We start from the raw sequence: 23,809 nt of genomic DNA on the forward strand, positions 1-23,809 counted from the left end.
CTACTGTACACAATTCCTACACGAGAATTGATTACTTTTTAGTGGAAGGCTCTTCCCTCTCCAATGTCAGTAATCCTGAGTACCATAGTAGAATAATCTCAGATCACAGTCCTGTGAGTTTGCAGATTCAAATTGATCTCCTTAAAATCAAACAAAAATGGAGATTTAATCCACAACTATTATTATATGAAGATTTTAAAGAGTATATAAACAAGATTATCCAAGATTTTATTGAGGTGAATGATAACGGAGAGGTCTCAGACTCCACATTGTGGGAAGCTCTTAAAGCTACTGTGAGAGGATATATAATTTCATTTGAAATCTCAAAACAAAGAGAAACAAGAAAAAGGCAAAGAGAATTAGAAAAAGAAATTAAAGAAATGGAAAAAATTCATATAAATTCTCTTTTGCAGTCTGATTACAATAAGATGCTGAAACTGAAAAATGAATACAACTCTCTTCTTCATGGGGAAGTATCTAAACTCCTGCTGAAAAATAAACAAAAACATTTTGAAATATCCGATAAACCACAAAAACTTCTATCTAGACAGCTCAAAGGAGATCAAGCCAAAGCTGCTATTCACAAAATATGCTCAAAAACAGGTGAAACATGTACAGATTTAAAGGATATCAATAGTCTTCAAAGACTTTTATTCAGAATTATATAAATCTAATTCAGCTATATCGGTTAATGATTTAAATGATTTTTTTACCTCATTAAACTTACCTCAACTGAGTCCAAATAATCAGAATTCTTTAGACAACACTATTTCAACTGAAGAACTGCAAAAAGCACTGAAATCTTTCTCCTTGAATAAAAGTCCTGGTCCAGATGGATTTGGTGCGGAGTTTTATCAAGCTTTCAGTGAAATACTATCCCCTATAATACTTAGAATGTTAAATGATTCTTTTGTGAACAACAAACTTCCAAGTTCTTTGTATGAAGCCCATATATGTATAATACCAAAAAAGGGAAAAAAATCCACTTGATCCAGCCAATTATAGACCTATCTCCCTGCTCAATTTAGACCATAAGATTCTAACTAAGGTACTCGCAACAAGGTTAAGCAACCACATAACAGAAATTATTCATCCAGATCAGGTCGGTTTCATCCCGGACAGACCTTCTTTTGGCAATGTACGGAGATTACTGAACGTATTGTACTCAGACTGCACAGGAAACAAAAAGGCTGCCGTCCTGACTCTGGATGCTCATAAAGCTTTTGATTCAATTGAGTGGGCTTATCTTTTTCATGTTCTCAAATTATTTGGATTGGGAGAAAATTTTATAAAATGGGTTAAAATAATTTATTCTGCACCAAAATCATATGTCATAACTAATAATGTAATATCGGATAGTTTTGAATTACATCGCGGTGTGAGACAGGGTGACTGCCTTTCGCCCTTACTCTTCAATTTGGCCCTCGAACCACTGGCTATTGGTTTAAGAATGAACTCTAATATTAAAGGATTTTCAGTGGGCTCATCAGAGAGTCTCATCTCCCTTTATGCAGATGATGTACTTGTTACACTCACTGAGCCAGAAGTTGCACTACCACTTCTTTTAGAATATGTAGACTCTTTTGGTAGAATATCTGGTTATAAAATAAACTGGTCCAAAAGTGAGCTTATGTTCCTAGGAGATAACGTTGAGATCAGTCAAAATCCAGTTAAAGTCGCAGAAAATTACATATCCTATCTTGGCTTAAAAATATCTAAAAATTATGAATCATTACTAAAGTTGAACTTTATTGAAGCCTTTGAGTATTGGAAGAACCTACCTCTCTCTATGTTAGGCAAGGTGAATGCTATTAAAATGATCACTCTGCCCAAATTTATTTATCTTTTTCAAAATTTACCAATTGTAATTCCTGTAGATTTTTTCAAAAAACTTGAATCTTTAGTTCTAGATTTTGTGTGGGGATGTAAAAAACGCAGAATATCCAAAAAGCACTTATTTAGATCTACAGAGGAAGGGGGACTGGGTCTTCCAATGTTCAAAAATTATTATTGGGCATCAAATCTGAACGCATTGACCTATTGGAAGATGGGGTCCCCAAATAATGAATCTCTTAATTCTGCTCCCTTATGGCTGAAATTGGAACTGCAGTCATTAGTGAAACCTTATACATCATTGCTATCGTTACTTTTTACTAAACCAGTCTCTTCAATTAAATCAATAAGTCATAGTGTTGTAGTACGAAATTCTATCAAAATTCTTTCTCAAATTAAAAAACAATTGAATATTTCCAATGTAACTATGTATTCACCAATATATCACAATCATGCATTTACTCCATCGATAACAGATAAAACATTTTTTGACTGGTACTCAAATGGAATTAAATGCATAAAATACATTTATGTCGAGGACAGTCTTGTGTCATTTGAGCAATTGCTAATCAAATTCAATTTGTCCCAATTCAGTTGGTTTTGCTATTTGCAGGTAAAAACATTTATTAAAGAAAACATTTCAAAGTCTCAGTTGGTAAATGAAAAACATCCTCTTTTAGAACTATGAAATTTACCACCCACAAGTAAAAAGTCTATCGCTAAATTTGTCAGCTGCTTCATTATGTCTATGACATCAGCAGACAGTGTTAAAAGAGCATGGGAACAGGAACTAAGAACAACAATACCCAATCAGCAATGGGAACAGACACTCTCTCAAATTCACAAGTGCTCAATTAACAGCAGACATAGGCTCATACAGTTTAAAGTGATTCATCGTTTTTACTATTCTAAAGTTTTATTACACAAATTTTATCCGGATACATCTCCACTTTGTGATAAATGTAAATCTGCTGAAGGATCATTGTCTCACTCGTTTTGGGGATGTCCAATTATTCAATCATTTTGGTCCAGCATTTTCTTTTTTTACTCGGGGGTATATCTGAGAAAAATTGTCCCTGATAGGGATATGATCTTATTTGGGTGGTCTTCAGAAACACATAAGCTTCCAAAACATATTAGAACTGTGTTGCTGCTTGGGACGGTTTTGGCCAAAAGACTCATTCTCAGGGACTGGAATACTCTATCTGCACCCAACTTCAGGAACTGGTTAAATGAACTTGTGAATGTAATGACTCTTGAAAAAATAAGATTTATAAACTCTACAAATATGAATAAATGGGAATTAACCTGGAAACCTTTACTGACATATATTGAAGCATAACTTATAGACATTTAAAGGAAAACTAAACTGCCATTTTTTTGTAGTTGTATTCCTTTTTTATTTTTTATTTTTATTGTTATTATCTTTTGTACTGATTCAACACTACATTTGTTTTTCTTGTGTCACTTCTGATATGGTTTTGTCATGGTTTACTTGCTTTTTTGTTCATTTTTTTTTTTTTTTTTGTGATTATTGTTTTGTATTGATCAAGCCCTGTAACTTTTCCTTTTTTTTCCCTCTAAGTGTGTACGGTGGACAGGCCCTCGGGAGGTGATCTTGTGAACACTTCCTGAGGATCCTTGATGCCGAGGTATGTTCATCTATTTTGCTGTGATCTCGATAGCCTGCTGATCGTGAGCCGCAGCGGGATGGATGGATATATATGTATATATATATATGTATGGATATATATATGTGTGTGTGTGTATGTATATATATATACAATATATGGGTATATTTTCTAATAATGTCTGTACTGTAAACCTTGAGTTGTTAAAGTTCATGTGCACCTCTCTCCTCAGGTGTGTATGTGTGTGTGTATGAGTGGATGTGACTGTTTGTCATTTTAACTGTAAAATCTAATAAAATATATTTGCACAAAAGAACCATTGTTCTAGACCAGGGGTCAGGAACCTTCTTGGCTGAGAGAGCGAAAAAGCTAAATATTTTAAAATGTATTTCCGTAAGAGCCATATAATATTTTTTAAACACTGAACACAACTAAACCCATGCATTTCTAAGTAAGACCAATATTTCTAGAGTATAACAGGTCTTTTTTTCTTTGTAATAACATTGTTATTCTGAAGCTAACTGTGGAGGGGGCGTGGCCTTCGGGCTTGCAGCGAACTGGGGTGTGAAAGGACCGGCCTAGAAATCAGCAACAGGTGTGTAGATGGCCCACCTGGACCTTGTTATCCAATCACCTGTCCCTTTGTTATGAGAAGCAGCCAGGAGGAGAGACGGGGTTGGGGCTGGAGCCAGAGCCAGAGCGAGAACGAAAGAGAAAAATACAATTGCTGGAAAGCAACTGAAAGACTTATTGAAAAATTAAACAATATTGTAACCTTGAAACAAGCTCTCATGTCGGTGATTGGTGGTCTGAAGAACCCCCAAGAGGGCAAGCCCCACAATAACCAATAATAAATACATAACTTCTTACCATTAACGCAACTTCTTGAACAGGTGCAGTAGAAAACGAATGGATGGATTAAAAATGCATGAGGATGTTTTATATTTTGAACATTATGTTTAACACCGTGATTACAATTGGAATTATTCATTACTTATTGTGTTAAGCAACGTCAGCTCAGATTTATCTGAGAGCCAGATGCAGTCATCAAAAGAGCCACATCTGGCTCGAAAGCCATAGGTTCCCTACCCCTGTTCTAGACCGATTTAGCCATTCCTTTACCACTTTTGACGTGTGTTTGGGGTCATTGTCCTGTTGGAACACCCAACTGCACCCAAAACCCAACCTCCTGGCTGATGATTTTAGGTTGTCCTGAAGGTAATCCTCCATTTTTATTGTCCCATTTACTCTCTGTAAAGCAACAGTTCCATTGGCAGCAAAACAGGCCCGGACATAAGTGTATATAAACTTTTGACCACGACTGTACCTACACTGCTCTACTATATACGACTCTAGTACTTAGTCGATATTTGTACAAATCCACCCATTTGTTTACAATTAGGAGCGCGAGCTTGCAGTGAGCTATTGTATCCTCCTACGGTGTGTAGTGAAGCGTGTTTAGTAGGGATGTAACGGTACACAAAAATTTCGGTTCGGTACGTACCTCGGTTTAGAGGTCACGGTTTGGTTCATTTTCGGTACAGTAAGAAAACAACAACATGTACATGTTTTGGTTATTTATTTACCAAATTTTTAAACAAAGGCTTTATCTTTTTAACATTGGGAACACTATAATAATTCTACCCACGTTAATCCACATTAAACTGCCTCAAGTTGTTGCTTTGATTAAAAAAAATGACAAAACCTTTCTTCTACATGATAAAAGTGCAACATTAAACTGTTTCAAGTCAACTCATCATGCTTAATTTATTACAGCATTTGGGAAGCCTGTAGTTGACTTTTATTATGTAAATGTTATATTTTTGTCAACATGTGATAGCAGGGACCCTGCCATTCAAAACTATGCTGCTACATTATTAATGATTCATGTAACTATAGCAGAAAAAAATAGTACAACAGCAATAGGAGAGACTATTCATCCCTGTACACCATGGAGCTCAATGCAATAACAGACACAGGGCTTTGCTGCCCCTAACACACACACACACAAACGCACGCGCACACACGCACCGCAAAATGAGCTAACGTTACGCTAAAAGCTAACTAGCCTTCACCTAAAGCCAAGACTGTGAGTGAGCTGAGCTGCAGTTTAAAGTTCTATAAGGTCAAAGGGCTCAGAGTGATGTTTAGAAAGTAGTTGACTTGGAAGTGTTTATTATTATTTTGGGAGAGTACGCTGCTCACCTGCTAAACTCATATCTGCTCGACGCAAAAGCATTGACAACATGCGTTCTGAATACGCACTGCTGATTGGCTTTGTATGTAACCAATCATATGGTTGTGTGGGCGGGACAATGCTTGCTGCTGGGACGGAGGCAGAAAGCAGAGCAGCTTGTGAAGACTTACAAACTCGTTCGGTACGCCGGCGTGCCGAACCGAAACCCCCGTACCGAAACGGTTCAATACAAATACACGTACCATTACACCCCTAATGTTTAGCTATTCCTCGTCCTCCAGTGATAATGGTACATGTAAGAAACTGATTTTGTCGCCATGGAGGGGAGGATTAGTGACTTAGAAGTAGCTAAAACACTGTGGTGGGACAGCTTCACATTTATCGTTATTTGAAGCGTCGATTCTCTCTTCTGTCTCCACTTGTAAGTGCTTTGTGTGTGTGTTGACTCACATGCGCCTGGGCTCAAATGTTATGTACAGTGGGGCAAAAAAGTATTTAGTCAGCCAGCGATTGTGCAAGTTCTCCCACTTAAAATGATGACAGAGGTCTGTAATTTTCATCATAGGTACACTTCAACTGTGAGAGACAGAATGTGAAAAAAAATCCAGGAGTTCACATTGTAGGAATTTTAAAGAATTTATTTGTAAATTATGGTGGAAAGTAAGTATTTGGTCAACCATTCCAAGCTCTCACTGATGGAAGGAGGTTTTGGCTCAAAATCTCACGATACATGGCCCCATTCATTCTGTCCTTAACGCGGATCAATCGTGCTGTCCCCTTAGCAGAAAAACAGCCCCAAAGCATAATGTTTCCACCCCCATGCTTCACAGTAGGTATGGTGTTCTTGGGATGCAACTCAGTATTCTTCTTCCTCCAAACACGACAAGTTGAGTTTATACCAAAATGGATACATGGATGATACAGCAGAGGATTGGGAGAATGTAATGTGGTCAGATGAAACCAAAATAGAACTTTTTGTATCATTGTAATCCTAGTTTTTTATATGATACATATAATATTTACTTTTTAAATAAAAATCAAAAATATATTTTTAATTCACTTTTAAATTAGATAAAACATATGTATGTTATATATATATATATATATATATATATATATATATATATATATATATATATATATATATATATACAGTGGGGCAAAAAAGTATTTAGTCAACCACCGATTGTGCAAGTTCTCCCACTTAAAATGATGACAGAGGTCTGTAATTTTCATCATAGGTACACTTCAACTGTGAGAGACAGAATGTGAAAAAAAATCCAGGAATTCACATTGTAGGAATTTTAAAGAATGTATTTGTAAATTATGGTGGAAAATAAGTATTTGGTCAACCATTCAAAGCTGTCACTGATGGAAGGAGGTTTTGGCTCAAAATCTCACGATACATGGCCCCATTCATTCTTTCCTTAACACGGATCAATCGTCCTGTCCCCTTAGCAGAAAAACAGCCCCAAAGCATGATGTTTCCACCCCCATGCTTCACAGTAGGTATGGTGTTCTTGGGATGCAACTCAGTATTCTTCTTCCTCCAAACACGACGAGTTGAGTTTATACCAAAAAGTTCTATTTTGGTTTCATCTGACCACATGACATTCTCCCAATCCTCTGCTGTATCATCCATGTATCCATTTTGGTATAAACTCAACTCGTCGTGTTTGGAGGAAGAAGAATACTGAATTGCATCCCAAGAACACCATACCTACTGTGAAGCATGGGGGTGGAAACATCATGCTTTGGGGCAGTTTTTCTACTAAGGGGACAGGACGATTGATCCATGTTAAGGAAAGAATGAATGGGGCCTTGTATCGTGAGATTTTGAGCCAAAACCTCCTTCCATCAGTGACAGCTTTGAATGGTTGACCCCAAAAAAAATTAGACATAAATTATTTAAAATTTCTACAATTTGAATTCCTGGATATTTTTTTTACATTCTGTCTCTCACAGTTGAAGTGTACCTATGATGAAAATTACAGACCTCTGTCATCATTTTAAGTGGGAGAACTTGCACAATCGGTGGCTGACTAAATACTTTTTTGCCCCACTGTATATAAAACAAAAAAATGTGGGTATTTTCCATTAGTGCCGCAGAGACTGGGATTATTTCCCGTCCCTGACCAGCTGGTGGACGCCGCTCTCGTCGATGACCAGCGGCGACTGAAACTCTCGATCCTTCACCAACGCTCGGATGCCTTCTCCGGCGTATGACACCAGCGGCGAGATCTCGCATTTGATGGGCAGGTCGCTCCTGTCTTTCAGGCTGGGTATGGCCGGTAGGCGAGTGCCGTTCTCGTCGATAAAGTGACCGCCGGCGTTCAACACCCAGCGGTGGTGGAGCGACATGAGGGCGTGTCTGGCGGTTGTGGGCGTGTCCCTCTCGTCTTGGCGGTCGGCGTTCTTCAGCGGGGAGAACTCGTCCTCCCTCAGCACCTCGTACACCACAAAGGTCTCTGCAAACTGGAAAACGTCAAACACAAACTTTTCCATCTTCCTTCCGTTTGGTTTTTCCGGTGTGGAGAGTTGACCCCTGTGGTCCACAAAGGGGATCTTCTTCTGCGCCACGTGGTGCTGAAGACTGGGTTCATACTTCTCCACCACGTCTTTGAGAAAGGAGAAGCTGAAGAAGTGGTTGGCTATGTTCCCGGCGTTGAACAGCAGGCGTCCGTCGGCGCCTCTCTTCTGGGCCGTTTCCATGGCGATCTCGCTGTACTCCACCACCTGGTATTTGCCGTCCACCTTGGAGACCACGCCCACCGCTTCTGTCGGGTGGCTTTTCTCCACCACCTTGGCGCCGCAGTCGGCATGGTGCTGCACGCAGAATCACAGGAACTCCCAGTCGGCTTCCTTGACCGCCCGCCAGCAGCACGACCGCCACTTTCCCCTGGGAGATGCACTGCAGACCCGTTTGCTCCCAGCTTTTCACGCTGGTCTCGTCCCTCGTCACGCTCCCCAGCACCTCCCGCGGGACAGGCGCCATGCGGCCGTCCATCTTTTCACCGCTGCTGCGGGACACGTCCGTGGCCTTCCTGAAGAAGCCGTTGATCTCCTGGAAGTCTATTTCTTGAAGGTCGAGGGCCAAGCCCGCTCGCTCCTCAGGGCTCAGCTGGTCCCAGAACCGCAGGAGGTGGGACTGCTCGGCCTCGGCCAGCCTCTGGAAGAGTCCTCTGGCGTCCATGTTCAGTGAAGGAGACGTTTGCCACACTAAAACACACCTTAGAGCAGGGGTGTCAAACTCAAATACAGAGTGGGCCAAAATTTAAAACCGAACCGAGGTTGAACAAATTAACCTTTTAATAGGGACCCAAACAAGTTTTGCATTGAATATTGAACAAGCAAGGCTTATATAACTTTATAGTGATATGCGGAATCAAGTTTCAAATAATAATAATAATTAAAAAATATCAATGGCATATCAAATAAAATTTAAATAAAACATGAATGCCTCTTTTCGGCGGTGGGGTTGAGGTGGACGGGGTTTGGTGATAGCGGGGGGTGTATATTGTAGCGTCCCGGAAGAGTTAGTGCTGCAAGGCGTTCTGGGTATTTGTATTGTTGTGTTTATGTTGTGTTACGGTGCGGATGTTCTCCCGAAATGTGTCATTTTTGTTTGGTGTGGGTTCACAGTGTGGCGCATATTTGTAACAGTGTTAAAGTTGTTTATGCAGCCACCCTCAGTGTGACCTGTATGGCTGTTGACCAAGTATGCATTGCATTCACTTGTGTGTGTGTGTATAAGCCACATATATTATGTGACTGGGCCGGCACGCTGTTTGTATAGAGCAGGGGTAGGGAACCTATGGCTCTAGAGCCAGATGGGGCTCTTTTGATGACTGCATCTGGCTCTCTGATAAATCTTAGCTGACGTTGCTTAACACGATAAGTAATGAATAATTCCACTTGTAATCACAGTGTTAAAAATAATGTTCAAAATATAAAACATTCTCATGCATTTTTAATCCATCCATCCGTTTTCTACCGCACCTGTTCAAGAAGTCGCGTTGATGGTAAGAAGATATTTATGTATTATTGGTTAGTGTGGGGCTTGCCCTCCTGGGGGTTCTTCAGACCCCCAAGCACCGACATGAGAGCCTGTTTCAGGGTTACAATATTGTTTTATTAATAGTATTTCCAGCCTCAACCCAGTCCCTCCTCCTGGCTGCTGCTTATAACAGAGCGACAGGTGATTAGATAACAAGGCCCAGGTGGGCCATCTACGCACCTGTCGCTGCAGGCCTGCAGACCACGACCCCTCCACAGTTAGCTTCAGAATAACAATGTTATTACAAAGAATAAGAGACCTATTATACTCTAGAAATGTTGGTCTTACTTAAAAATGCACGTGTTTAGTTGTGTTCAGTGTTAAAAAAAATATTATATGGCTCTTACGAAAATATATTTTAAAATATTTGGCTTTTTGGCTCTCTCAGCCAAAAAGGTTCCCGACCCCTGGTATAGAGGAAAAGCGGACGTGGAGCAGTGTTAATTTTGACAGCAAAATTTGAATTGGTTTTAGTCATAGTCTTTTGACTAAAATGTAATTTAGTTTTAGTCATAATTTAGTTATTTAAATTGTTTTAGTTTTAGTCTAGTTTTAGTTGACGAAATATCATAAGATTATAGTCGACGAAAACTACAGTAGATTTAGTCGACTAAAGGGTAATATGTAAACATTCCGTTCCGTTTCTGAAAGTCAAAGCAAAACAGCGGAAAAATCACCGATACAAGTCGTATTTTGATGAAAATCATGTCTCAAATTTAGTATTTCACGAGTAAGCCGTGTAATAAACGGGATAACGTCGAGTGAGTTGTATGTTGTGGAAAATGCTTACCTGTGTGTGGATTTCGGGGTGATTGGACTGTAAATGTCGCTTCAAGTTTGTTGTGTTTTTCCCCGGAATCCTCGCGGTGCATTTCTTACACTGCGTCTTGTTATCGTTGACGTCAAATATAAAATTTCCCCATATGTCCTCTCTCCTCTTCCTCCCCGGCGTTGACACTTTGTCTTCTGCAGCGCATTCCCGGGTCAGTCTCAAACGCAAACTACGTTTACGTAACTTCCTTACCATGTCGCTCTGATGGGTTCTCTTCCCAACTCCTCCCGCCTCTTCCTAACGAAATGAGTTCCGATTGGACATTTTCGTCTCGTTTTTATTCGTTGACGAATATGTCAATACACCTCGTCATCGTCTTAGTCCACATCAATTATTTTTTATTTAGTTATTGTCTCGTTTTAGTCAGAAAAAAAAGGTCGTTGACGATAACTATGACGAAAATTTTTCGTCAACAAAATTAACACTGGCGTGGAGACAGGTTGTAGGGAACGCCAAAGGCAGTGCCTTTAAAGGCCACCCCAAATATTGTTGTCCGGGATGAAATTCGGGAGGGGCACTGAACTTCGGGAGTCTCCCGAAAAAATTGAAAGGGTTGGCAAGTAAGAGTATTAGCGGTGAATGTGGTGTTACAGCGGCGGGCCAGCTCTAATATTAATTTGATATTGCCTCAAGGGCCAAGTGAAATTACACGGCGGGCCAAATTTGGCCCGTGGGCCAGAGTTTGACACCCATGCCTTAGAGCAGTGGTGTCAAACTCAAACACAGAGTGGGCCAAAATTTAAAAGTGAACAAAGCCGCGGGCCAAAGTTGAACAAATTAACCTTTTAACAGGGACCCAAACAAGTTTTGCAATGAATATTGAACAAGCAAGGCTTAAATAGGGCAGCACCGTGGAACAGGGGTTAGTGCATCTGCCTCACAATACGAAGGTCCTGAGTAATCCTGGGTTCAATCCCAGGCTCGGGATCTTTCTGTGTGGAGTTTGCATGTTCTCCCCGTGACTGCGTGGGTTCCCACCGGGTACTCCGGCTTCCTCCCATGGAACAGGCAGAGCTTATATAATGTGATAGTGCAAAATCAACTGTCAAAAAACTAACGAAAAAACATCAGTGGTATATCAAATAAAATGTAATTAAACAAATTAATGCCTTTTTTCTATTTGCAGCCTTCTGAGGTAAATATCAACATAAACTTTTTCCACAAGCTAATGAATTCGAAAATAAAATAAAAATTAGGTGGGCGGGGTTTGGTGGTAGCGGGGGATGTATATTGTAGCATTCCGGAAGAGTTAGTGCAGCAAGGGGTTCTGGGTATTTGTTCTGTTGTGTTTATGTTGTGTTACGGTGCGGGTGTTCTCCCGAAATGTGTTTTGTCATTCTTGTTTGGTGTGGGTTCACAGTGTGGCGCATATTTGTAACAATGTTAAAGTTGTTTGTGCGGCCACCCTCAGTGTGACCTGTATGGCTGTTGACCAAGTATGTGTGTGTGAAAGCCGCATATATTATGTGACTTGGCCAGCACGCTGTTTATATGGAGGAAAAGAGGACGTGACTGCATGTTGTAGAGGACAGTGCCTTTAAGGCACGCTCCCAATATTGTTGTCCGGGTGGAAATCGGAAGAATGGTTGCCCAGGGAGATTTTCGGGAAGGGCACTAAACTTCGGCAGTCTCCCGGGAAAATCGGGAGGGTTGGCAAGTATGAGTGTTAGCGGTGAATGTGGTGTTACCGGCGGGCCAGCTCTAATGTTAATTTGATATTGCCTAAAGGGCCAAATGAAATTACACGGTGGGCCAAATTTGGCCTGCGGGCCAGAGTTTGACACCCATGCCTTAGAGTGTCACTTCTGTGTTCACGTCAAATAAAAGCTCCTTCTGGTTCTCAGCCGGAGTACTCCAGAGCAGGGCTTCTTCACCGCCCAACTTTGTCAGCACTCAAATATTAAAGGGGAACATTATCACCAGACCTATGTAAGCGTCAATATATACCTTGATGTTGCAGAAAAAATACCTTTTTTTTTTTTTAACCGATTTCCGAACTCTAAATGGGTAAATTTTTTGTGAATTAAACGGAGCGAGGACGTCACCTAGGTAATTTTCTCAAACACCGCTTTCAGCTCTGTTATTTTCCATTTTTTCGACTATTTTGTGGAACCTTGGAGACATCATGCCTCGTCGGTGTGTTGTCGGAGGCTGTAACAACACTAACAGGGAGGGATTCAATTTGCACCACTGGCCCAAAGATGGGAAAGTGGCAAGAAATTGGACGAAATTTGTTCAAAATACGAGGGTGTAGGGAAAGCCGACAAAATGGTCAATCATTTGTTCCGCACACTTTACCAACGAAAGCTATGCTACTACAGAGATGGCAAGATTGTGTGGATATCCTGCGACACTCAAAGCAGATGCATTTCCAACGATGAAGTCAAAGAAATCTGCCGCCTGACCCCCATTGAATGTGCTGGAGTGTCTCCACATTTTACCGGCGGTGCTAGGACAGACATGGCACAGAGATGTATGGATAACCTGCAGATGCATTTCCAACGATAAAGTCAACGAAATCACAAAGGTGAGTTCTGTTGATGTTGTTGACTTATGTGCTAATCAGACATATTTGTTCGCGGCATGACTGCCAGCTAATCGATGCTAACATGCTATTTAGGCTAGCTGTATGTACATTTGAAACTATATTTACATCCAACGTTTCCCTCCACCCACATTTAATGCCTAACGCTTACCAATCGACGGATTTTAAGTTGATCCAGTGTCACAAGATGCAAAAGTCCCGATTGTTGGTCTGCACATTTTACCGGCGATGCGAAGGCAAACATGGCCGAATAGCGTCACTAGCTATTCGCTCAATAGCGTCGCTTTCTTCTTCAATTTCATTTTCGCTATCTGCCTCCTTACTCCAACCATCCATTTCAATACATGCGTAATCTGTTGAATCGCTTAAGCCGCTGAAATCCGAGCTAATGTCGCTATATCTTACTGTACTATCCATATTGGCATCACTGGATGACATCACAGGAAAATGGACGATGGCTTCACAGATAGCGAAAATCAGGCACTTTAAAGTTTTTTGGGGGATATTCCGGGATGGGTAAAATTTTGAAAAAAAATTCAAAAAATAAAATAAGCCACTGGGAACTGATTTTTATTGGTTTTAACCCTTCTGAAATTCTGATAATGTTCCCCTTTAACACGGAATTAGCAATCGTTCTCTTGGTTTTAATCGAGTTTAATTTACCCTACTTACAGTTACAGGATAAATATTGTCAGATGATATGAAATTATGTGTTAATCACAAAGAATTATTACCAAGGCTTAGGTCAGACTTATTACTAAAAATAAATACCTGTACTAGGGTTGTCCCGATACCAATATTTTGGAGCCGGTGACAAAATGTATTTTGATACTTTTCAAAACAAAGGGGACCACAAAACATGGCATTATTGTCTTCATTTTTTTAATTAAAAAATCTTGTAAAGTCTACGTAAAAGAGGAGCAATGTTCATATGTTGTTAATATTCAGTACTTTATTGTTCATAGTTAATATTGAAAATCCCACTTTCTTTATTTTCATGTACATTTTGGGTGTTCCACTCAGTAAAAAACTGTAAAATTCCATTCAGTTTTTTTGAGGTGGTCTGTAGAATTCATTGTGACTTTTGGTATTAGTGTTCCTGTACAGCAGATTTTTACAGCTAAGTGTGTATATATCATTTATACACACATTCACATTGGGCCCCCCCCAGACACATATTTTCTCTCCATGTGGCCCCTAAGTCAAAATATTTGCCCTGCTCTGCTATAAATCGATCACTGTGTGCTAATCTGACTACTGTATCATAGTTGTTTAGACAGTAATGCGTTTATGCAAGTTTAGATTGGGCTATGACATTTCTTAAGGGGGAAAGATGGTAATGCCTCTTGTTTTCATATTGGCAGTCAAGCTAGGTTGCAAGCTAACGGTTTAGCAATATTTCCAAGTGTGGTTATCAATCACATTCCTTTGATCATAAAAAGTTACTACTGTAATAATAACTGCCGGGAGTTTTACAGTTGTTATTAAAGGCCTACTGAAATGAGATGTTCTTATTTAAACGGGGATAGCAGGTCCCTTCTATGTGTCATACTTGATCATTTCGCGATATTGCCATATTTTTGCTGAAAGGATTTAGTAGAGAACACCCACGATAAAGTTTGCAACTTTTGGTGCTGATAAAAAAGCCTTGCCTTTACCGGAAGTCGCAGACAACGACGTCACATGTTTGATGGCTCCTCGCGTATTCACATTGTTTTTAATGGGAGCTTCCAGCAGCAAGACCGAGAAAACGACAATTTCCCCATTAATTTGAGCGAGGATGAAAGATTTGTGGATGATGATATTGATAGCGAAGGACTTACAAAATAAATAAAAATAAAGTTAAAAAAAAAGGCGATTGCATTGGGACGGATTCAGATATTTTTAGACACATTTACTAGGATAATTCTGGGAAATCCCTTATCCTTCTATTGTGTTGCTAGTGTTTTAGTGCTATTAAATAGTACCTGATAGTCGGAGGGGTGTTTCCACGGGTGTCTTGAGGCCAGTGTCTGAGGGAAGTCACGGCAGATACAAGGACGGCGCAAACTCCACAGATCTCCGGTAAGAGGCGACTTTTTAACACAATTTTCTCACCGAAACCTGCCGGTTGACAAGTGGCCGGGAACCATGTTTGCTTGACCGCTCTGATCCATAGTAAAGCTTCACCTCCAGGAATTTTAAACAAGGAATCACCGTGTGTTTGTGTGGCTAATGGCTAAAGCTTCACAACTCCATCTTTCTATTTTGACTTCTCCAATATTATTTAAACAAATTGCAAAAGATTCAGCAACACAGATGTCCAGAATACTGTTTGATTGCGCGATGAAAAGAGACGACTTTCAGCCACAAATGGTGCTGCGCTAATATTTCCACGCGTCATCATTCCGCGACGTTTTCAACAACAAACTCCGCGGGAAATTTAAAATTGCAATTTAGTAAACTAAAAAGGCTGTATTGGCATGTGTTGCAATGTTAATATTTCATCATTGATATATAAACTATCAGACTGCGTGGTGGGTAGTAGTGGGTTTCAGTAGGCCTTTAATATTATATCCCTTAGATATACACAATTGGTTTTTTTTGCAGTCCTATTCTCAATTTACACTAACATGGAATCACATTTTAGAGGAGTTTAATCTATGTTTTATCTAACATGGTGTGTGTTTAAAAATAAATCGTGATTCACATTTTTTGCAACCGTAGTATTATCCCTCGGCAAGATACAATATCATAAAAATACTTTGTACTCACTCTATATATAAGATGTATATACCTGAAGAGCCTCGAAAGACAGCTGTGAGCCCTCAGAGTGTTGCTCTTTGTCTGGGGTTTACATCAGATGATGAACTGGACCTGCTTGGAGAGAAACAAGTTCACAAAGACAGGAATATAACATGATTGAGACAATATTGTACTTCCTTTAGCTACAGTGCAAACCATAAAATCTAGGGTTTTAGGGTATACCGGTACTAGTAAAGTATTGGGGTACTAATGAATAAAAAAACGGTACAATAATTTGTTTGAAAAGTCATATTCGTTCGCAATATATTTTTACTTTACAGACATCACGGCGCGTCATGACATTGCTGGTTTTACGAGTAGAGGAGCATGTTCGGCAGCGCACAATCACGGATACAAGTGTGTAGACAAAAAAGGGAGAATGGATGCATTTTGGCCTAAAAAGTAAAGATAAAGGTAAAGTTATACAACTGAAACCCCCACAGGAAGCGGTGCTTTAAGACATGGCCAGCTAGTCAGCGGCTTATGTCCATCTGTGTTTTAGCTACTTCTAAATCACTAATCCTCGCCTACCATGCCGACAAATAAAGTATGTTTTTTTTACATCTAGCATTATCACTGGAGGACGAGAAATAGCTAAACATGCTTCACTTCACACCGTAGGAGGATACAATAGCTCACCGGCATTACAATGTAAACAAATGCCATGGGTGGATCTACACCTGACAACTGTAATGATACCAAGTACAGGAGTGTAAGAGTGAAACATCTATTTTCCTTTTAAATTCACATTATATTCATAAACTCAGAAAATATGTCCCTGTACACGAGAACTTAAATGACGACCAATGTATGATCCCGTAGCTACTTGGTATCGGATCGATACCTAAATTTGTGGCATCATTAAACACTAATGCAAAGTATCAAACAACAGAAGAATAAGTGATTATTACATTTTACCAGAAGTGTAGATAGAACATGTTGAAATGGAAAATAAGCAGATATTAACAGTAAATGAACAATATATATACACACATATATATATATATATATATATATATATATATATATATATATATATATATATATATATATATATACATATATATATACACACATATATATATTTATATGCACATCCAGCGGCCTGTGAAGCAGCGGAGTATATGTGTTGTCTGTCCATTTATGAATAATGCAGACGAGGAGTGTTGGCTGAGTTCTTAACGTTTGCTTTCAGAGCGTGCATATCACAACATACAAGATGCCGTCATGGCGACACAACCTATACCGGGCTACCGCGCATGCTCGTCACTCCTGTTGCATGCTGGGTAGGGTAGTTCTTTTTTTCCCTGGCTCATAACATCACAATATAGTACCATGTATATGGTGCGTTCAGTTTATCAAAGCACCAAGCAAACAATCGGATATGGTCATAATTATTTTAAGTGCACTACGCAGAATAAACACAACATTATTAATATTGCTACTACGGATAATTTGATCAAAAATTCCCTAAAACAGCCCACTACCTATGATATAGGTTTTTTAAACATAAGAGCCCTGATAAAAAAAAATGTTTCTGCTGTTACCTCAGAAATTGCCTGTTCAGATGTTATGATTGTGGCTCAGAGATTTATATGTAGATTATATTTATTTTCCATAACAAACAGGATAACTTAAATACCCTGGCAGTGGCAATAAGCTTAAATGTTTGTATTTACATTTTTTGAGTTGATTTTCATAAAATATGCTATTTAACTGCTACTGTTTAACAAAGACTGATTTAAATTGTGTTTGCACAACAAATGTTTTGGCGCTTTTATTCATGTGGGAGAATATTCTAATAAAGGTGCACTACACACTACTTTTGAATTCATTATTGGGCTTTGTGTATACAATGCAGTTAATCGAGATTAATCGGAGAAATAGTGTGATTAACTTCGATTAAAATTTTTAATCGTTGCCCAGCCCTAATATATATATATACATATATATATATATATATATATATATATATATATATACATACACACACATTTATACATATACACATTACATATACACACATATATATATATACACACTAGAGATGCGCAGTTTGCGGTCTCATCCGCGGAGTCCGCCGATAAACGGCGGGTCGGGCGGGTGACATGACGAAAAAATAGATTTTAATTAGATTCGGGCGGGTGGCGGTTGAACCATCCGGAAATATTTGATATACATGGTTCTGGGATCGGTATCCTTTACCGTTCAAAGAGCCATTTGAGACCCGTGTCACAAAGCGAAGATGACAGTAGGAGACGCTAATATTCACTAGAATGACTGCCGTCCATCACCCAGATAATAAGTAGTAGGGCGTGCTATGAAGCCATTGCCTTGGTCGCCTTCTACAACATGTACGATCTGCTTGTCAGTCCAGCAACATGTTGTGTGTGGCTTCCGCAGCAACACGCACAGGACAGCAAGGCATACTGGGTGACACAGAGTACACTAATGGTTGTGATATAAACAATTTTAACACTCTTAGTAATATGCGCCACGCTGTGAAGCCACACAATACAAGATTGACAAACACATTTCGGGAGAACATCCTCACAGTAACACAACATAAACGCAACACAACAAATACCCAGAATCCTTTGTATCCGTGACACAACCTGACTATTTTATACACCCCGCTAGCAGCAATATTTACACACACACATATATATATATATATATATATATATATATATATATATATATACACACACAAACACACACACACACACATTTATTTATTTAAGGACAAAATTGTTCTTCGATTGCAATACCAAACATGTGTTTAACGTACCCAAGGATTTGTTTTTGTTAAAATAAAGCCAATAAGGACATTTTTTTTGTGGTCCCTTTTAGTTAAAAAAATATCGAAATACATTTTGGTTATCGTACAAATATATTGGTGTGGGGACAACACTAATATAATCATACTTCAACAACATTGCAGCTTCAAAGAAGAAGAAGAGACACTTACAGTAGACTACTGGACAGTCTGCTGGGCTCCAGGCTTTTTTTTAAAGTTGTGTACCGAAGCGTGCTTGGATATGCTCCTTTTTAACGAGACGGTTCTCGGTGAAATGGCGATGATGCCAACTCATTCCAAATAAAGTATAGAATAACGCAGCCCACAGGATCGGATTTATTTATATAGCATCGTTGTTGTCGAAATGACGTGTGCAAGAGGACGCTGAGGTAAATAATGAAATTCTACGGCAACTCCAATGTGTCCTTCATCATTTGTAGTATAGTTCAGCGGAAGTGACGTCACTTAAGACTACTACATTGGTGCTAGTCAAACATTTAAAAAAATAATAATAATAAATAAATAAAAAATGATGCTAGTCCGCAATCATTGCTTATTTGTATTTAAAATAACAGAGCCTACAGCAACGAATTTATTTATATACCATTGTCGTCATCGAACCGATGTGCCCACGACGACGCGGAAATAAATAATGAAGTTCACCGGCAAATCCATGAATTGATTAACGTGGACCCCGACTTACACAAGTTGAAAAACTTATTCGGGTGTTACCATTTAGTGGTCAATTGTACGGAATATGTACTTAACTGTGCAATCTACTAATAAAAGTATCAATCTATCAATCCAATGGGTCAATAATCCATTCAAGCGATGCCCAGCGGAAGTGACGTCACCTAATACGACTCCAAATGTTTACAATGGCGCTAGTTCGCAAGTCATCGCTTGGGGTCATGATTAATACAGACGTTTTGTTAACGCCATATTGTAAAAATATAACGCTATATTATAAAAATATAGACGTTCAGTTAACGTTATATTATAAAAAATACAACAACAAAAAACAATTTACAAACACAAACTATGGGATGACGTGTTTACTTCCGGGGTCACGTTTCCTCACGTTTCCTCTTACGTCATCCCATAGCTTGTGTTTGTAAATTGTTTTTTTTTAATTCTTTCTTTTTTGTTTTATAATACAGCGTTAACAAAACGTCTGTATTTTTTATAATATAGCGTTATATTTTAGTAATATAGCGTTAACAAAACGTCTCTATTAACCATGACCACGGAAGTAAATGGAGGGGGGAAGGTTTGTGTAGAGGGGAAGAAATTTGGCGTGACAGCTTCTATATCGTTAAGTATTTTGCTAGTTAGGCACTAAATCGAGACAAGGGTCTAATTTAGTGAAAAACGGGCAAAAGGATGCATGGAAATCAACTAATATAAAGAAATTAACCCTGAGTGTTAAAATAAAACACTGTATTGGGGTAACCGAACAATAAAGCTACGTAAACATAATGCAGTACATGGAACATTAGTAACAGTATACCGTATTTCCTTGAATTGCCGCCGGGGCGCTAAATAATTTAAAATCTCTTCTCACTCCTGTGCTTACCAAAGGCATGCGGTAAAAGTAAGCATGCGCTAATTATTTTAAAACCTCTTCTCACTCCGGCACTTACCAAAGGCATGCAGTAAAAATGTGAGTGTGATGCAAACTTGGGCCTTAAATCCTACTGAATAGCTTTTAATCTTCTTCCCTTTATGCGATTTCAAATAACCGGTATTAAAATCAGCCTCCTCCATTTTGAAAATGATGACAGGGGAAGTGTCACTCGTGACGTCACGAGTTTGACCAGGCGGTAATACTAAGCATGCGCTAATTATTTTGGGAAGCGAGTTTGACCCGGCAGTAATTCAAGGCAGGCGCATACTATATGCCCTGCGGCAATTCGAGGAAATACGGTAAATACAAATAAGACTGGAGCAGAATGACGCACACATTTGAATACCGTATATTCCGGTTCGTAGCGTTTATGTGGAAAATATAACTTTACTTGTTCAAATGTGGTATATTCAGTTGTACTTTGTCGTCAATCGTTGTAGTTCTGTAGATGTAAATGATGTGGGACACCTTTTCGCGGTCTAATTAGTCCGTTACTAAGCAACAGGTGGACGAAGAAAACATTTCCTATCGATGTTGGTCGGAAGTTTAAGCCCGGTATGAGTTTCCTACAGTTTAATAAGTGCGTATGTCGCTAAATGTTTACTTGACGACCTTCCTCGTGTTTATTTGCTCTGACGGCGTAGCCATTTATCTGTTGTAAGCACAATACCAATGGCACGCAATTTGCAAAATGCGCAACCGCATTTTGCTAACTTAATGTCAAATTAAATCAAATGTTTATTGGATTCTTCACTATACAGTGTACATCCACAAATAAACTACTGACCAAACTACAACCAAGTGTGGATTCAGGCCGGGTGGCCTATTTCAAGTTCCAGGTAACCCTACATTATATTTTATAAATAGTAAACCAAGTTGTGGTAGTAGTTTAGTCAGTAGTTCTGTCGTGGATGTACACTGTATAGTGATGAATCCAATAAACATTTGATTTGATATTAAATTTGCAAAATGCAGTTGCGCATTTTGCAAATTGCGCGCCAATAGTATTGGGCTTACAACATATCCAAGATAGCGGTTGGTACGCATGCGCTGTTGCCAGACTTTTTACAGCTTTGAAGCAAAACCCGGTAGTCCATTATAAAGTCAGTTTTGTCTTTTCAAATACCATGAAAGCCTATTTTTTGCTGTCTTCCTTGCTAGGATGACTGATCAATGTTCATATAAATTATAGAACTGCTAATGATAAAGACAAAATCTTTATTTTTACAAAATAATAACTTGAAAAGCGAACAAAAATAGTTGTATTCATTCTGACAGGACAGGAAGTATAAAGGTTCACTTGGGACTCAGGTGGTGTACAAGTCGGAGCTCCTCATGGCGATAAGGCAGGACATCTCCTTGACCATCTTCATCATGGACACAATCTGCTGTCCCTCCTCCAGCAGGACCTCCTGGACCACCTTCTTCTGCTGGGCGCTGAGCAAGATGGTGGGCCTGGGAGCCGGCGCGTCCTTGTCCACCTGCGTCTTCTGGTACTCCATCTTCATCTTCACCTGCTTGATGCAGATTTCCAGTTGCTTGAGCTGGTCGCCCATGGCCTGCAGCTCCTTCCTCATGTCCTTCTCACTGTTGGACAGCACGGGCAGGCGGCTCTGCGTGCTGCCCAGGACGTTCTTCAAGCGCTCCATGACGGCCTCCTGGCGGTACTTGGCGTCTTCGTACTTGTCCGCCAGCCTCTCCGCCGCCTCTCGCAGGCTCTTCCTCTCCTGGCGGCACAGCGCCATCTCCTCCAGCTGCTTGTTCTTCTGGTCCTGGAGCAGCTTGACACGTTTCTGCAGCTCCTCGCGGGCCAAGTCCTGCTTCAGGACGTACTCCTCGCGGAACACCTGCGTGGCCCGGCTCAGCAGCTGCAGGCACTCCTGGGGCGAGGGCGACGTCTCCTTGTCCCCGGCTTTGAGCAGGAGGGGGTTGGTGGCGCTCCGGGCCAGGATGTTGCGGATGTGTAGATCGAAAGAGTTCCCCGCTAGCCCCCGTAGCGGCGAGCTGGCCGAGCCCAGGCCGGACTGTGTGCACATCAGGGGAGGCGAGGGGGGGCGAATGGCGCTGAGCAGGGGCAGGATGATGCACTCGTAGCTGCTGGTAATGCAGATCATGGTGGTCCCCAAGGAGAGGTCGGACACGATTAAGAACCCTTGGATGGGAGCGGACTGGCTGGAGGGGAGCGGCCGGGTGCACACAATGTGTTCCACGATGCAGCGCCTCTCCGCGGACAACTCCGACAGACTGTTCTTGTCCTCGTCGCCGGCGTGGAGGTAACTCTGCAGCTTGCTGACCCAGATGAGGCCCACGCTGTGCACCCCCGCCTCGTGGGTGCAGTGGTAGCGCTGCTGGCACAAGGGGTCCCGGTGCAGCCGGATGGGGCACGTGAAGTCCAAATCCTGGGGCTCGTCGTCCTCCCCCGTGGCCACCTTGAGGGTGAGCTCCAGCTCCACGCACTCGAACACGTAGAGGGCCGGCACGGCGCCCCCGCCCGGCGCCCACTTCGGCGTCTCATCGTCGTCCTCCGACTCCAGCACGACACAGTGGTACAGCGTGCCCGTCTCCGTGGCGATGACCAGGATGCTGGGCACGCAGGGCAGGCAGAGGATGGCGCAGGCGTCGTAGCCGTAGTTGTCCTCCGCCGCCGGGTACATGGGGAGCGGGCCAACCCGTTTACTCACGCTCACGGCGTTCACCCGGCTGGTGTGGCACAGGTAGGTCTCTCCGTTCTCGTAGAGGATGTACAGAGGGTGGTAGGGCCCCGCTTTGACCACAGACGCCGGGCCAAAGTCAAAGCCCACCGCTATCTCGCCCAGGGACGCAGCGTAGGAGCGGGCCGGGAGGCGCACGCTGCTGTCGTCCTCAGACTGCGACACTGGCACCACTTTGACCGGGCAGTCGGGAGACTTCAAGCTGTAGAAGCGGATGGTGTTGTCCGATGTGAGCAGGACCAGCAGCGGCTCCTCCGCGTCGCCTGGGTACCAGGCAGCCTGCCGCAGGCTCACCGACTGCGAGCTGGTGAAGAAGCGCTCGGCCACCGGCGTGGTCTTGCAGTTGATGCGGTTGCTTCCGCCTTCGAACTCGGCCCTCTTGCCCCAGCGCTGAGGGAGCTCCAGCGCCGACACGCCGCGGCTCCCCACCAGCGCGACGTGGTCGTGCGAGGGGCTCAGCAGCAGCTGGCACACCGGGAAGCGAGGCGGGTTGATGCACAGCAGCGTCTGGCAACCGCCGCGCTCCTCCGCCGCGTTCAACTGGCGCAAGCTCGTCGTGTAAAACACGCGGTCCACGTCGTCCCACACGAAAAAGTCCCCACTTAAACAAAAGGTTAGGTTCTTAGCGACCGCCCGTTCGTTCACTTTGGGCTCCGAGTCCATTTTGTCGCGTATTTTCTTGAAAATGTCATGATTTGGTAAGCCGCTCAGCCAACGGTCCGCTGCGAACGCCGCCATCTCGGGCTCTCGATCCGTTTCTAAGGGAGAAGCGCTTCCTGGTTACGCTGCTGT

The 23,809-nt window shown here is 41.4% G+C and overlaps 1 protein-coding gene and 1 pseudogene across 1 annotated transcript; both read right to left on the reverse strand.

Annotated features, from left to right (window-relative positions):
* Positions 1-7,662: 7,662 nt before the first annotated feature.
* Positions 7,663-19,197, reverse strand: LOC133537073 (UDP-N-acetylhexosamine pyrophosphorylase-like; annotated as a pseudogene).
* A 2,307-nt stretch (positions 19,198-21,504) lies between these two features.
* nup88 (nucleoporin 88) lies at positions 21,505-23,808 on the reverse strand. Its single transcript, XM_061877928.1, has one exon. The coding sequence runs from the start codon at positions 23,753-23,755 to the stop codon at positions 21,614-21,616; it is 2,142 nt and encodes a 713-aa protein (XP_061733912.1). The 5' UTR covers positions 23,756-23,808; the 3' UTR covers positions 21,505-21,613.
* Between the last annotated feature and the right edge of the window lies 1 nt (position 23,809).

The sequence above is a fragment of the Nerophis ophidion genome, linkage group LG18 (assembly GCF_033978795.1).
Source record: "Nerophis ophidion isolate RoL-2023_Sa linkage group LG18, RoL_Noph_v1.0, whole genome shotgun sequence".
Classification (NCBI taxonomy): domain Eukaryota; kingdom Metazoa; phylum Chordata; class Actinopteri; order Syngnathiformes; family Syngnathidae; genus Nerophis; species Nerophis ophidion.